The sequence below is a fragment of the Protomyctophum parallelum genome (assembly GCF_964188405.1).
Source record: "Protomyctophum parallelum genome assembly, chromosome: 21".
In the NCBI taxonomy this organism is placed as follows: Eukaryota; Metazoa; Chordata; class Actinopteri; order Myctophiformes; family Myctophidae; genus Protomyctophum; species Protomyctophum parallelum.
The window spans coordinates 17,649,437-17,666,799 of record NC_139713.1 but is presented as its reverse complement, the minus strand read 5'-3'; the positions used below and the strand labels follow the sequence as shown (position 1 = coordinate 17,666,799).

Here is a 17,363-nt window from a genome sequence, read left to right as displayed (position 1 = left end):
TCAGGTGAAATTTTTTTTTCACACGAGATTCTAATTCCAGGATGCATCCAACTGTGACCCCATTCTGTTTCCTTAAGTTAGTGCCACACTTCAGCCAATTGCTATTTGGGCATAGGAGCAACATGGACTCTATACTCTATATGGACTCTTGTTTTTATGTAGGCTACATTTCTCCACAAAACTGCTACTGTATGTGATACAATCTCAGAACATGAAGCATTGCAGAAAATTCTGTAACGTGAAAACTTGTCTTACACTATTTTCTCAGGATTTTAATCTGTAATTAGAGTGCATTCCATTCCTATAAATAAAAGATCTTACAGAATGAATTGCAGCGATCTCAGTATATACAGTATAGGCATGGATTTGTTATACAATATATAAAGTCTTACGTTGGGCTTCAAGTTTCATGTTTCTCTCATTCAAATACTTTCATAGTGCTGTGGTCACCCAGGAGTTCCTCTTTCTTGTATGGTGTGTCAGCACATAGGCGGATTGGGTCACGATGTGCTTTGCATTGTGGAGTATAGTTTTGAAGTATACGACATGCCGTTATAGGCAAATATTTTATAATTTCTTTGATAATAGGGCATAAGTGCTTAACAAATAAATGTATGGGTCCTGTAGATGCAGTTCTGTGTCAAATACATTTCATGATATTTAATTTACTGTAATGACCTCACAATGATGATGTAGCCTACCTATATGCCTTCAGTAATCTCATGAGGAGAAGTCTACAATTCTTTATGGCCAGATTTTGTATTGTACGTTTATTTATTTGATTGTGAAATGTTCCGCTTCTCTTACATTTCATTATCCAAAAATATCTATGCACAATAAGTAGGTTGATTAATGTGAGAAAAGAACGTATCACTACATGATGGGGGCAAACCCTTCACACTGTGTGTTGAGTTGACGTAGTCTAGTAAGTTCCCTTTTTGGACTGAGGCCGATTCTACAAATCCTGATAGTTTTCTTTAAAAAAAACTGTTTCTATACGTCAGTTGTTCTCAAACACTTTCATGTCAAGGAGTCAAGGACCCCTAAAAATATATGTAATTGGCCACCGACCCTCATCTGAAAATATGTTGTTCCAGGGACCCCCCCCCCCCCCCCCAGAAGCAAATATTTCAGTTAAAAACCTTCGCTCTGAAAGAATATACTGTATATTCAAAGATTTGCGCCACATTTTCATGATTTTCCAAAAATAGCAGATCTACAAGCTCATAGCACACACTCAGTGCGGCGCTATGCGCTTGTAGATCTGCTATTTTCAACAGCTAAAGTATAACATAATGCTTGCCTTAAAACACCAAAGGGGGCTCCCGTCCAGAATGGGGTTAAGAGAAGAATCCAGAGAAGTAAGCGAAGGGACGGACAGGACTCACGTTTGTGTATTCTGTGAATGAAACCAAATAACCTATCCATGTGTGAGTGTGGACCATGTCTTCACGTCAGTGTCTGTGACTGTGATATTTCATGAGCTCAGACAAACTAAATTACAAAAGAAACCCCACTTGTTTCTTTTTTTGTCCAGCCAGATAAGGATTTTAGGGATACCCCAAATTAGAACCATGCTCAGTGAGATGAAGAGTGATATTTAGTGAGTGTGAGACCCTATGGTCTGAGTGAAGGGCTCCTCCTCCTGGTTGCTGAGTCTACCCGCGTGCAGAGTGCCACGTCTACCACGATAGACCAAGATTTGTGTGTGTGCGTGTGTGTGTGTGTGTGTGTGTGTGTGTGTGTGTGTGTGTGTGTGTGAGTGTGTGTGTGTGTGTGTGTGTGTGTGTGTGTGTGTGTGTGTGTGTGTGTGTGTGTGTGTGTGTGTGTGTGTGTGTGTGTGTGTGTGTGTGTGTGTGTGTGCGCGCGCGCGCGTGCTGGGGGGGGGGGGTGTTGAAGCTTCACTCCAGAAGTAATGGAAACCTACCATTTATGAAAGAGAGAAAAAACTGTCTGTCTGTCTGTGTCAGAGTTTTGAGAGCCCTGTTGAAAGCATACATATCTTAAATGTCCGTGGTGTGTGTGTGTGTGTGTGTGTGTGTTAGAGAATATGGAATTCGCCATTAGTAAACAGTGATTGTGTCTTAATTGCAGTTAAATTGTAGAGGGGATTAGCAGGAAAGTGCTAGTGAGGGCCAAAAGGCAGGTGTACTCAGTTCTTAGCAGTGGTGGAAAAAGTACTCACGTGTTTTACTTAGTAAAACTATCAATAATGCAATGTAGAAATACATAATGTATTTAAAGTACCAAAAGTAAAAGTAGGCTACTCATTGTGCAGAATGTCCCATTTCAAGTTTTCAAATGTATAATTATCTTTTGAAAATAGCAGATCTACAATAATAATGAAAATCTGTAACTAAAGTTTTAAAATAAATGTAGTGGAGTAAAAGTACAATATTTAAATACTAAAGTAAATACAGTACTTAAGTAAATGTACTTTACACACACTGGTTCTTAGAGTTGAATGATGAAGTGTGTGTGTGTGTGTGTGTGTGTGTGTGTGTGTGTGTGTGTGTGTGTGTGTGTGTGTGTGTGTGTGTGTGTGTGTGTGTGTGTGTGTGTGTGTGTGTGTGTGTGTGTGTGTGTGTGTGTGTGTGTGTGTGTGTGTGTGTGCATGTGCGCGTGTGTGCGTGGTCTGCGTGCGTGTGAGTGTGTGTGGTCCTTTTTTAAGTTGGTGATATCATGCTGCTAAAAATATAGAGGTGTTAGGGGGAAAAAAACATGACTGTGCAAAACATTTCAAGAAATGGAAACGGAAATTATTTTCTCACTGAGAGTGTTTTTGGAAATTATGAAATAAATAGTTTGAAATAGGTGTTTAATGGCATAGGTTATCCGCTTCCATTTTATAGTGCTCCATTTCTAAATGTGTCCGCTCATTTGTTTGTGTCATTCATTCCAATGTCATTTGTGTATCCTGTATAGGAGTTCTCTCTCCTGATTAGATACAATTGGCATCCTGATGTAAAAAATGCACTTTCTTTTTCTTTGACTAAAGAGCTGGAGAGACATGGAAACTCCTGTTACTGCAAACAAACACTAAAGCAATGATAACTATCAGAATGTAAAGTTATTTAAGACCAAACTGTTGAATAACTAAGCTTAACATTTTCTAAGCTTCAGAAGTCGGCTGCTGTTTCGTGTCTAGGGTGGCTAGGTCGGTATTTACTGGCCATATGTTGAGTTTGTGATGAACCGAAAAATGGTGTTGATTTTACAGTACATTTAGCACCATGCACAGTGGAAGGGGACTCGCAAGAAAATGCCTAGCTCTTATTTTTTCCCCTTTCCTGAAGGAAGTATTTTAGTCAGAGGGCGTTGTCTCAAAAAAAGAAAAACACATTTTACAATTCTAAAGTGGATACATTTAAATTCTCATAGGACAATATGCCCAGGATCAGAAGTGCGAGAGAATTCCAGCAACGTGGACAAAGGAACTGGGTTAATAGCTTGCAGATGTGGCTTCACTCGCTGTCTGAGGGAACACTGACTGTACTACTCTCACTGCAGAGGATAGAGTCTGCATGGAGCAACTTCAATGAGTTATGAGCAAAAAATAACAGTGACCCAGTACAGCTGGTTCTGTCTGGCTGGCGGGCCTTCCATGGAAGGGAGTGGAAATAACCCATGGAACACGTAGCCTTCACATACTTTCACTCTCTTGAGGAGCCAGTGGTATGAGGAACCACAAAAGTATGACCCAATCCATGCTCAAAGCCAACACACAATCAAATCATGGCCAAAAGTCAATTGCCTACATAGTCAATTTGCATTGGATATATACAGTACAATCCTCAGTGGATCCATGTGTACACTTAATTAAATTAATACGCAGGATTTTGCAGTATATTTTTTCTATTTTCTTGTGGAAAGAGAGGGTTATCATTTGAGACAGCTGGAAACATCTAATAGTAATACAGTATAGGCTCTTTTCTTTAAAGGACCACTTCACCACTTTTCAACCTATCTTCATATAGTAGGTCCTCACAAATAATCATAAAAAAATGGCGCTATTTTTTTCTACTCTGTCTGTGTTCCATGGGAGGGCTGTGGGAAGTTCAGAAACCGTCTTCCAGTGACATCATCGATGGGGAATACAAGCTAATAAAAACTGCAGGCTTTCTAGTCCTGAAAAGTTGCAATGCGAAAATGGAAGCCATCGTTCTCACGATAATGAAAATCTAAACTTTTTTGTAAAAAAATCTTGTTTAAAAAAAAATCTGCCTAATGATGATGTCACTGGAAGACGGTTTCTGAACTGCCCACAGCCCTCCTATGAGACACAGACCGAGTATAAAATAATCGTGCCATTTTTTCATGATTATTAGTGAGGACCTATTATATGAAGATACGTTGAAAAGTGGTGAAGTGGTCCTTTAATGAATAATAGAAAGAGAAATAAATGTTTCGGTAAAAGTAAATAGTAAATACAAAGGAGAGAAAAACTGTTGACTATGTGGTGACGAAGACAACATTTAAGGAAAGTACATTTATTTTTCAAGCTTCCAGTATTGATTACTGTGCAATCTGTTTCTGCATTTTGGGATGTACATTGATTACTTAATATTGAATGAATGGCAACGTCAACCACTATTTGTTTTGTCTATTGTTTTTTTTTTTTTTAATACTGTTTTTATTAGGCATTTTTTGTATATGACAACTTCAGAATATCCTTGACAATGATAATGAGTTATTCAGTTATATAAAATGAAAGATAATGACAGGTAATGTAAATTCCACATACAATACATAATAAAAAATATATATAAATGTGATAAACACGAAAAAACAAAAAACTGTTAAACAATGACAAATGTGAACAGACAAACAAAACAAAGACAACAGGACAGACACTCTTGCTCTCAAACTTTCCCAACACGTTGTTGTAAATTAACTGAATTACAGACATTTCTTTTTAAATGAGAAAAAATAAAATAAAGAAAAAATACTCTTTTTCTTTTCTTTCCAATTTTCTAATATGTTATCTATTGTGTAGGAGGGGTTAGCGTGCACCTATTGAAATGGTCAATGAAGGGTTGCCATGTCTGGTAAAATCTATCTTCACTCCCTCTCAATTCAAACTTTATCTTTTCCAATTGCAAGTAGTGCATAACATCTTTCATAAGTGTAGTGTGAGTGGGAACCTGTGCTTGTTTCCAATTCAACAGTATCAGTCTGAGAGCCAGTCACATATTTTACCATGTTATATTGGAAAGTAGACAGTTTGACCCGGTCCCCCTGACCCCCAGAACTGCTGTCAGTGGATCCGGGTCAAAAGGTCTTCCAACAATGTCTGACAGTTATTTAAATATACTTTGCCAATATGATATTAGTTTAGTGCAGTGCCAGAACATGAGCTAGAGTGGCCGGCGACTGGCCACATCTGTCGCAGGCTGGATTTACATTTGGAAACATTCTGTTGAGTTTTTAGTCTATTGGTTTTTAAGGAGAAACATCAGTTTATTGTCACAAATATTTACAGGTGTGCATGGGTAAAATTATTTTCCATATAAAAGCTCCCAATGTTTGGCAGTGTGCATTCAAACCCTGGCTAAGAGGCCGGGGCGGAGCTTCAGGGGGGCTGAGGGGAGGCTATACTCCCTGAGTATAGGCTACCCGTGCACATCAACCTTTATTTGATGTCAGCACTGTGCAGGCCCCTGGCGTGACGGGCGGGCCCATCACATGTCATGTGTGTCCAATTGCTTATTGGGTTCCAAAATGACATGATCGCTGTCCATGGTGCTGAAGTCTTGGGTTGTGCATGTGTGTGCGTGTTGTCGTGCACAATGCTATTTGTTTCCCTTTTTGTCCATTTTCACTAATCAAAAGACACTCAATAAAAACAATTGTTTAAATATAATTTCTTATTATTAACTTATTACGTATATTTACAATAATTTGTCAAACACTGCCCACAGTTGATTTGTGTGTTTGTTGTGATGGGTTTGTTTATGGGTATGGGTATGTCATAGTGACATGCCTATATGGGCGTATCAAGGTTTGCTTATGGTTATGTCTGAGTCATGTGATGCGGCTACGGACAGCCCACCTACCCTCCCATTAGCCTATTTTAAAGATGGAGAGCCGCGTGATTGCAGTTTACTATGAAAACCTGCACGAGAGTTCCATCAGTAATGCCTCGTGAGTTACACATATATGCATATATGCATGGCCAATACAGAATTAATTCCATTATGTTGATCTGACCTCATCAAACCCTGTACACTCAAGACACACTCCATATATGGCCAGTACAGAATTCATTCCATATATGTTGATCTGACCTCATCAAACCCCTATAGATCTCCATAGGCCTGTTCTGACATCACAATGTAGTTCTGACATCACAATGATGACTCGACCATGGGCTCTAGATTGATTGATCTCCAGAATGATAGATCTCCAACTCTACCTTCAAAACTCTTCACAGCACATGATACCGGACAGCAGGCATCTTAATTCAGGAGGCTCTGTAAACTCCACACACTTACAAAACAGAAAATGTATACAAACATCACAGCACTCAATCTTTTAACATTAATATAGGCCAGTGGTTCCCAAACTGTTTCATGTCAAGGACCCCCAAATTGACACTAATTACCCCGGGGACCCCCATTTGAAAAGATATGCCAGGGACCCCTATAAGAGAAGTTTTTACGGCTCTGCAGAGATTCTCAATCCGTGTCATTTCAAAGACGCCCAGTTTGACATGCATGGACAAAGTGTACAAATGGAACCAAACAGACCCGTTCCATTTGTACACTCTCAGAGTTACAGACCCATAAGGGTCCATTTGGTTCCAAACTATCATTTAGCTGGGGACCCCCTGGAACACCCTCAAGGACCCCTGGGGGTCCCCCCTTTGGGAACCACTGGTATAGGCTACATATACAACCAAGAAAGAACAGTTGCATGCTTATATGGCTTGTTCACACTTTCTATTCATACATTCATACATCATACATTGCAGATGTGACAACTATACTGCCCAAAATGCAGATTTGTATAAATATACGAATAATAAAAAAATAAAAATGTCCCATATAGGCATAATGTATGTGTGACTATAATGGTAAAGTATAGCAGCCATAATGTGGTCATGCATGGCGATTCTAGAAGGCTTTCCTGGTTTGCTAGACTAGAGGGAATTGAAAACCTCTGATTAACTTCCCCAAACTAGGAATTATGCCTCTTATCTGGTGTTAACAACATGCCAGTATTATTTTATTGGAATACAACACAAGCTTCAAATTTGTCAAGGACTTTGGGGTCATTGTGGCCAGCTTGCAACCATTATGTCAGGATATAGCTTTAATGACTGTGTATTATTGGCTTAATGGAGATTACTTGGCAGATATGGTGATTATTACCACGTAGGCTACATCAGGGGTGCTCAAAAGATCACAAAGGCTGTGCAGGTAGATCACATGACTTCCCCTAAAAATATATAGGGCCTACTTTAAATATAAAAAATGATTAACATAAAAAATTGCCTGTCAGCGCAAACCCACAATGCAATACTTTGTGTTTCGCACACACAAGAAAACCCTTCCAATCCCCCCCCCCCCCCCCGGCCATTTCCCATTCCAAGTGCGTTTGTCTTATGTAACGCCGCTATTCCAAAGCCCCCTCGGGTACCTTTTTAAACTATTTTCAGAAATGAGATCAATCATTTTTTTGATGGGTAGATCTTGTTGAGCCGCGAGCTTGTTGAGCTCGCAAGTCCAAAAAGTGTGGGCACCCCGTCCCCTGCGGGCTACATGATGAGTGGGCTAGGCCCACACTAGGCCCACACGTTTTCAGAAAGGAGCCAAAGGAGAGGAGAGGGTTAAGGCAGGGGGAAAATGTTTCATGGTTTCCCAGAAAAATAACATGTTGCAGAGCCATTATACTACCATTCTGTTTAGGTTGTTGAGCTCCGCCTATGAGAAGGTTGATGTGCGGAGAGCCTCTTGGCACTGTGCGCTGCACTTAGGCAAGAGTTCATTCAAGAGTCAGTGTGAGTGCCATTTATCATGACATGTGTTTATAAATATCGAAAATTAAGAAAAGGAAAGGACTTATGGGAATTAGCTATATAAATGGTGGATGCTTTCACAATCACATTGCTAATTAAATGTCTTGTTGTCTATCCAGACACGTGCATCTGTTTTTCTTGGGGATAGTGGAAAAAAGGAGGGGGGGGGGGGTTTACAGCACATTTATTATATCACCATTCATTGCAAGTTGTAACACGAGCAAAACTGCTTTGCGCGTGATCTGGGAAGCGTCTACTTATCAACACCGCCATCAGAATGCCCACCATCTAAAGGCCAATAACACAAAGAATGACACGTATGTATTGAGTTTGTGCTTAAAATGTACTGTAAATTCTACAAACTGTTAATAAATATTTCAATCAATCAATCAAAACAACTCGAACGATCAGTCCTCCCGTATAGGCCATCCACTCGTTATGTGAGCAGCCAGCAGGACTGGGAACTCCTCCTCCCCATCTCACTTGGCCCGCATCTGCAAGCCCAAGATTCAGGAACAGAACGATATGAGTTTACGCGGAGAGGTAGGAGTCCAGCTGTGCTTTTCTATTGTTTGCACATGCTTTAGAAATGAATACATTTTAAATTAAAGGGAGGTTGATGTTCCAATTATTCGAAGTTCTTGTTTGAACACAGACAAAATCCCTTCCAGTTGGATTCGTCATGGGATTACGCGTTTTTGGCACGCCACTTTACGCATATGCATGCGTCTATTTATTTGCTTTCATACCGCAGGCTGTTAATTCTCAGGGGAATCAAGAAGCAAGGCTAGGGCATAATAACCGAAGGACGGCTCTTCGGCAGACGCTACAATGGTCACACAACGGCAAGATCTTTAGTATATTAAGTCATGGTTCCGAGTACCAGCCACCGAGGCAAAGGGGTGCATCCAAGGAGCAAGTGCAAGCGAGACCTGCTGTCACCATCATTCGCGATGGAGACGTGACTGCTGGGGCGGCGAGAAAACAGCCGGAATCCTCCAGCCAGGTACCGCCTGCTGCTGAAACAACTGCGCAGGCTGCAGTGTCCGACTCCTCCGGAGGGCGCGCCGACGGTCTGCGCTGGCTCCCACCTCAGGTTCAAAGACGTTTGAGAGGGCATGACGACCAACACCAGCACCAGCACCGCCATCAGAATGCCCACCATCTAAAGGCCAATAACACAAAGAATGACACGCTGGATAAACCCAGTGTTAGCCCATCATCACCACCACCACCACCACCACCGAGAGGAAGAGAAGACATGATGGTTGGTGATGACCCTTATGACCCTTACAAGTCTACAGATAGAGACAATCCCTATTACAATTACCATGACGCGTACGAGAGACCGAGGTCCAGATCCAGACCCGGATATGGCACAAGATATCATCAGTATGGTAAGACAATTAATGTGAAGTGTTTTTTTTAAAGTAGTAGCCTAAAGCCTGCAGTTGACCTAAAAGTTATTACTCAGATTTATCTGAGTAATTGCCAGTAGATGTCACTGTTTATCTGGAAAAAGTTATGCAACATTTTTCTATTTCTAATTATTATTTTCTTTTAATAGGACTGCCTGATCTAGTACCAGACGCATACTACATTCAGTCCTCTGTGTATGTTCAGAGGGTTCCAATGTACAATCTCAGATGTGCAGCTGAAGAAAACTGTTTGTCAAGGTAGGCTATCGTCAAAGCTACACGGGAGAGTAGAAGTGGGTTTGCTGCATGACTGTCAAGGCCCAGCGTGACTCAGTGGACCATAACAAGCACCTGGAGTGTCTGCGGCCCAGGGCAGCCCTGGTGGTACCATCATGCAGGGGAGTAAAGTAATAGAGTCCTGCCACTAATCCTTAAGGGTGGAGTGGTGGAATAGGGAATGAAGTTGAAGTGTAATAACTGTATAGTTTCCCTAGGGGAGAGAGAGAGAGAGAGAGAGAGAGAGAGAGAGAGAGAGAGAGAGAGAGAGAGAGAGAGAGAGAGAGAGAGAAGGGGGGGGGAGCATTACCACTGGTAAACTCATTAAAAACTAACCCAAACAGTCTCATATAGCCTACAGTACTTTTTTTTCTTTCTACAACCACAATTTGCACTTAGCCTGCCTTAATTCAGGGAAACTGCTCCCCAGAGGAGGAGGCTTTTAGCAGGAAAAGAGATTACTGAGATTATTCACTGACAGTGATTTTATACATGCATGTATGTGTGTGTGTGTGTGTGTGTGTGTGTGTGTGTGTGTGTGTGTGCGTGTGTGCGCGTGCGCGTGCGCGCGGGTGTGTGTGTGTGTGTGTGTATATAATTGTGATGGTGTTTTGTTTGCTCATTCAGTTCAGCCTACCGAGGGGAGGTGAGAGACTATGACACTCGCATGTTGTTGAGGTTCCCTCAGAGGGTGAAGAACCAGGGCACAGCAGACTTCCTTCCCAGCAGACCACGCTACTCATGGGAATGGCACAGCTGTCACCAGTGAGTGCAACACGTCAGTCTTTCTGCCATGTTTGATTTGTAAATCCATCATACCACTGTGTGAGCTTGTAGATCTGTTGTTGTGTTTGGCACACGACACCGGTGTACACATCAAGACAATAATATATATAATCAGGCGTCTGTGTCTATAGAGACATTCAAGCACTGCTTGGAAAAGACAAAGGTCTGGCTTTGAATATTGGATTTTCATTTGTAGTGCTGTGCTCTTGCTGACAAAATATTTGCAATAAAATAAAACTAAATTAAAAAACAAAATTATGTATTAATGGCATATTAAACATATTATGAAGCTACTTTAAATACACTAACTTCTGGACACTTTGAGGAGACAGCCTTTGCAACTTTAGCCCAAACAATGATAGAGCCAGAACTACAGTAGCATATATCAACAGTAGCAGGCCCCAGCTAGCCATAACCTAAACATAGCCAGTCTTGGATCTTAACCCGTGTGGAAAAATGTCTTCAATCTAATACAAGAGTATGTTAACACAACTGGGACTCAGGCAACATTGTTTCAACAGAGGGTGCCATAGTGCAATTACTTCAAGGCCTTTGAAGGGAAATATTGCCACTATTGAACATTTGGCTACCTCTTTGCTACCTATCAGGGGTGTCCACATTTTCTGACTTGAGAGCTACTTTCAAAATGTCCAGCTCAACAAGATCTACTCACCTAAATGTTACATAATTATAGACAAATGTACTTGGAATGGAAAATAGAGGGAGAGAAATGGAATACCGGTAGGTAGGGTTTGTTGTATTCAATTTGTAATGCTACCGACCTTTGTGCACAGCAACACTCTTGAAAACAAAAGATTGCATTGTGGGTTTGAGCATACAGGCCTCAGTGGCCTACTGTGTAGGCCTTAAAATGAACTAGACCTTAGTTAATTTTAGTCTAATGTAATGTAAACTAATACTATAATATAATCTTCTATACATACGTTTTACAATCAATTGATCAATACAAAAAAACCACTCAACTATCTAACTAAGCGATACACATTCTTGTCAATCTGAACTATTGACTGGAGTGTGTGTGTGTGTGTGTGTGCGTGTGTGTGTGTGTGTGTGTGTGTGTGTGTGTGTGTGTGTGTGTGTGTGTGTGTGTGTGTGTGTGTGTGTGTGTGTGCGAGTGCGTGTGTGTTTAGCTAACATGATTAATCATTTAGCTAATAGAAATTCACTGAATTAGTCGAAGCTGTATTTTAATCAATGTAGCCTACTTAACAAGAACAACAGGGGGGCACGGTGGCACAGTCGGTAGTGCTGTCACCTCACACCTTACAGCTAGAAGGTCCTGGGTTTGATTCCCGCTGGGGACGCTGTGGGTGCTGGGGGCGTGGAGCTTGTATGTTCTCCCAGTGTCCCCTAGCCCTAGCCTAGGGTAGGTACCCTCACAAAAAACATGCAGTAATCCTGGTCTCTAAACTGCCTCCCCCTGTCCAGCGCCTCATGGAATTGGTTGGAATAACGTGTTCCTTCTAATTGCTGTCTAACCGGGGAAACTCTCACCTGTCAGGTGAAAAGAAGTGGCTTGGACTACTCATGCATCAAAGGAAGCATGAGGTCAGTCCATTGCTCTCCCCAGGTTGGCAGAGGGCCGGAAGTGTAGAGCTCAGGACTACATTAGATAATTGACACTGGGTGAACAAATGGGTTGTGGAATTGTGGAATAGAAATCTATATATAAAAAAACAGAACATAAACTAGAAAAAGTGCCCTTCCGGGCACAGGTCTCCACCAGGTTATCCACAGATCCGTGCAGTTAGAGGTAAAAACACTTTTCGGCCAGTTATAGCGCCACCTTGAGGCTGAGTTGAAATTGTTCATGTGGCATTTCGTCCTCGGCCTAGTGGGAATGTGGGTGCACAATTTCAGGGAAATCACGCGATGTGTTCATGATTTGCAGCATTTTGTTTGAAACTGAGCACTCCTGTGAACTTTGGAAGCCAATCTTAACCAATCAGGATGGAGTCTGATAAATCTGAAAGACCCGTTTGGTTGAATGGCTCTAGAGAGACTGTGTACCAATTTGCGTGATGTTTGGACAAAATCTGTAGGTGTACTGTGCAAAAACTTGTTTTGCACAAAGCGGCCTCCTGGTGGCGCTATAACAGGCCGTTCTGGAAAGTTTGGGGCAGAGGTTCATGGTTGGCATCCAGGGAGTGTGTGTGCAAAATATGGCATCGACCGGGTTAACGGTGGCCGAGATTAGCTGTTCACGGACACACGGACACACGGACGGACGGACGGACGGACGGACACGCGGACGGACGGAGTGCAAAACATACTCTCCCCACATGCCTTCGGCCTGGTGGAGACAATTATGCTGAAATGCACCATAGTTTAAAACTGAACCTCTTTCACCCTAGCTGGCATGCCTTTGGATATGTCATTATAGCTGACATTTTTCAAAACAACAAAAAAGAAAAATCTATTTTCCTAAAAAATAGTGAAAATAGCTGATCTACAAGCTCACAACATGCAACTTGTCACAATTATAGGGCTTAAGTGGTTAATACTTATTATATTTCAGCTTAAATCCATTTTGTGTCCCCACACCATACCCCGAAGACCTATATTGTGTCAAAATGTTGGTAAACTTAAAATTAAAAAGGTTTATTGCATCGTGGCTATGAGCTGTGCAACCTCTTTTCTTTGCAACAGTGTGCCCAACCAGTGAACACATGGGAAAGTGCTCACATTTCTCACTTCCACAGTATCAGAGAGTTAGACTACCTCAGTACATAGTTATGTCCTAAAATAAGCAATCCACTTTTCTAATCCCAAGTAAGGAGTACATCTGGCACAGCTCTAATGATCGACACACTGTAGGTTCAAGACACACTAAAAGTGGATCCGAAACAATCTTAGAGTTCAATTAACACCCTAGATTTGATTGTATAGCCTTTTCTTATTCAATTCTGGTGTCACTGTCATTATAGGTGAAAAGCTTCAAAGATTTCCCCCAAATCTTCAAAAACAAAAACAGCTGTGAGTGAGCATGTAGACCAGCTACTATTGCACCACATCATCGAACAACAATGGGTTAATAGAGCTTAAGTGGTTAAGAGTTAAGACCAAATCATACAACATTCAGTAATTCTTGTTGAAATGCTGAGAACCAAGTACAACAATTATAATATTAACTATTGGGTCCTATACTGAATTTATTAACATTTAGTAAGAGCCCAATAATATTGTAAGTGTTAAACATAGTGTTGCTGATCCTCAGGCATTACCACAGCATGGATGAATTCAGCCACTATGATCTACTGGATTCCACCACTGAGAGATCAGTGGCAGAGGGCCACAAGGCCAGCTTCTGCCTGGAGGACACCTCCTGTGACTATGGCTACTACAGGAGATTTGCGTGCACTTCACACACCCAGGTGACCTGCTATGTGATACTGGTTCTCAATCAAAGCAGGGTCTCAAGGATCCGCCATGGGTCCTTGAGGGGCTTCCAGTTCCAGGTGGTCCCCCAGCAATATCTTTACTCTTTAAGTTTAACCACTTGGGTCTTTAAAGCCCTATTTTATTTATCAGTTATTTTGAATAACTGAAATGTCCAATTTACAAGCCTATATGTACGTGAACTTTTATTTTCAAAATCTGTGGCCAAATAGCCCTACAAGTCCTTGTCATGTTTCAGAACTGCTGTTGTACAATGTACTCTCAGTCCTAAATGTTAATGTTAGATATTTACTGATTCTAACCACCTTAACCTCAAAATATTTGGTTGTATGGTATTGAAAACAAACGATAAAAATATACGATTAAAAAGTCTTGTAAATAATACTTCCATTGTGATTTGAAAATGAGCTGTTTTATGATTATGTTTTTCAAAAATTACAGGGTCTGAGTCCAGGATGTTATGATACCTATAATGCTGACATTGACTGCCAGTGGATTGACATCACAGATGTGAAACCTGGAAACTATGTACTCAAGGTTTGTTAGAATACCAGATGACATAGCTGGCACACTTCTTTGTTAAAGAGCCCCATTAAAGAATGTTTTAGCCCTGAAGCACAATTACTGCATGTCTGAGAATCTCAGTAGATACTAGAGCTTATACCATACATTACTCTGTTGTAATGTTGACTTATATTATAGTCAGTATAGTCACCTTCTATCTCCATATTTCTTCTTTCTATGTTGTTTCAAAATGAATACATTATTTTATACTTTGTCATATGACAGTGCCACACAAAAGTAAAATAGTCGATGTACGAGATGCAACATATTTGTGAAACATTTAGAAAATGTTTAAAATTTGAAGTTTTCTACTATAACTATCAAATTCGACACACGCGTTCCACACCCCCACAAGGAGTGCAGTGCTCGGTGTCGAGTCGGTCGGACCCACGGTTGTCCAGAACCGCCACAAAAGGCCTCTTCCTCTGGACCCGATCTCCATATGGAGCTGTCCTGTTCTAACATCATTCTGACATCTGCATAGACTCTATATTTGGGCATGCCTGACAAAGAACTCCATATATGGGTATAAAAGGGACACAGACATAATAACTGGGGCATGCATTTCCAACTTCCATGTAGGTCAGTGCCCAATGGCCCCGCTCTAGAGGCTCTGGAGGGCCCCTGCCCAGGCTCTGGACAGGGTCCAAATTAGCCAATTGATCACACCTGATCACCCCTAGATCTCCATATATGGAGCTGGCCTGTTCTGACATCACAATTGTGTTCTGACAGTTGCATAGACTCCATATTTGGGCATAAAGAACTCCATAAAGGGACACAGACATAACTGTGGTGGGGCATGCATTTCCAAGTAGGCCAGTGCCCAACGGGCACCGCTCTAGTATCCTATAATACAGCTGCCCAGGTTGAAAGTGTTTAAGTCTGTCTGAGGGTTTTATAAATATTTAAACATCGGATCCATTGGAACACAAGTTTCTAAGTTATTTTTCTTATTATCACAGTTCTGTAATTTTGGACATTCAATGTTGACACCTGACAGTGAGGATATGATCTCCCCTCTGTTATGTTTCTCTAGATCAGTGTAAACCCTAGCTATCAGGTTCCAGAACAGGACTATAGCAACAACATAGTGCGCTGTGATGTTCGCTACACTGGCAACTATGCCTATGTATCAGGCTGCCACATGTCACCGTAAGTATGCCTATTTTGTCCTCAAATTAATGAAAACATTTAGCACATTGGGTTCTCAAAGTGTGGTGCAGGGAATCTCTTGACAGGCATCCAGAGCATCCCCATCAAAATGAGGAACAGTTTAAACAATTAAGCCCTATTTTACTTTTTCCGGCTATTCGACAATAGCTGATCGACAAGCTCACAACACGTCACATCGTGTTGCGTTGTGAGCTTGTTGATCGACTATAAAAAATAAAATGAGTGTCCTTGACATGAAAATGTTTGAGAATCACTTGATAAACATAAGACTAGGGTGCACTGCTGGGATGGTGAAAACAAAAATGAAAGAAAGATGCTCTTTGGTAGTGGGGTTATATTGTAAAGGACCATATATGGCAGTCTTTCCTTTCCATTTAAATCAAACTACAAATGCCTTTGTAGTTTTGCATAGCTCTCCTGAACATTAAATACCCTGACATGTCTTGACGACATCACATGCCTTCATCAGGGACTGAATAACGTATCAAATGGGACCTATAGGGTCTTTCATCAGCGAAAGACCTGGTGGGTTGACATTTTTAAACTGTGCGTGCCATTTTCAACATTTTAATATTATGTAAGCTGTTATTCTCAGACTTCTTTGCTACTCGCCATATTTTTGGCAGTTTGGGTCATGCGTAGAAGACCTGTCTAATACCGGAAAATCTGCTCCTATACGCACCAATATTTTATGTTCTCGTCTAATATATACCGTAGTTTTATAATGTTTCTCATTTATGGAACGAATATGTTTGTGTGTTTGGATTGGCATTTTTAAAGTAAATGTCCTCATGCTGTTTTGGATTAATTCAAACATGATCAGGCATTTGTTTTATAAATACTGATTTAGATAGTGTTATTTATTTATTCTTGTATTCTTTCAGGTATTGATTACATTCTTTCACAGCAACTCTGTGGAGCAGTGAAGACAGTGGACTGCATAAGAAAACGAGTATGGATTGTGAATGTTTAGTTCCTTTCCAAATGGCCTTTTCTGTATTCAGCTACACATTAAATAATCATTCAAAGTACATTTCAGTGAGGGTTCTTTTTTGTTATAATTGCAAATTCGATACGAATACATTTGACATGATTGGATTTCAGTTATTTAAAATTTAGTATAATGACAATGATGAGTAAACAATCCAGGATTTTGGCTGAGGTCACAAAATGTGAGCTTGATATAGTTGTTTGTTGTACATATTTTATATGGTTTCACCCTTTTATTTAGTTTTATCTCGTTCACTTTAATTAGCTTCTATTTCATTTTAACTATGTGTGCTTGCATTTCTTATACCTAATTAGAGAAAACGGCAAAACTAGTTATGTCCTGCAAAATAAAACCCCTCAAAACCAGCTTGCCCAAAATGTGCAGTCTATATCAATCACTAGAACTGGTTTATCTGAAAAGACCATTCTTAAAGGAAACTATTTGTTATATTTATATGCAATGAAGGAAGCTCGTTTTACTGCAAATCCTTTGGTGAAATACACTTGAATAAAACATTGTGACTTGTGTCCTCTTTTTAAACTACCGGTCCTCACGGAGCAGATGTCATGTAGGCTATGTATACTGCATAACATCTAGTATTGCATGCATGATGATGTATTGCCTAATAATAGGTTACTTATTATTTAGTTTTGCTACCAGCATGAACAATGCTGCATAGTTCAATAAGCAAAGGATTTGAACATTTTTTATA

General features: G+C 40.6%; 1 protein-coding gene across 1 annotated transcript; it reads left to right on the top strand.

Annotated features, from left to right (window-relative positions):
- Positions 1-8,423: 8,423 nt before the first annotated feature.
- Positions 8,424-17,016, top strand: loxa (lysyl oxidase a). Its single transcript, XM_083793483.1, has 7 exons — positions 8,424-9,417; positions 9,588-9,696; positions 10,342-10,479; positions 13,739-13,895; positions 14,362-14,457; positions 15,524-15,639; positions 16,545-17,016. The coding sequence occupies exons 1-7, from the start codon at positions 8,703-8,705 to the stop codon at positions 16,549-16,551; spliced, it is 1,338 nt and encodes a 445-aa protein (XP_083649609.1). The 5' UTR covers positions 8,424-8,702; the 3' UTR covers positions 16,552-17,016.
- The last annotated feature ends 347 nt before the right edge of the window (positions 17,017-17,363 follow it).

Excerpts from the sequence above, each read along its gene's own strand:
- loxa (XM_083793483.1), top strand. The coding sequence starts at position 8,703 with ATGGGATTACGCGTTTTTGGCACGCCACTTTACGCATATGCATGCGTC. Across the intron at positions 9,697-10,341 it reads GAAGAAAACTGTTTGTCAAG|TTCAGCCTACCGAGGGGAGG; the intron begins GTAGGCTATCGT and ends TTGCTCATTCAG. Across the intron at positions 10,480-13,738 it reads GAATGGCACAGCTGTCACCA|GCATTACCACAGCATGGATG; the intron begins GTGAGTGCAACA and ends GCTGATCCTCAG.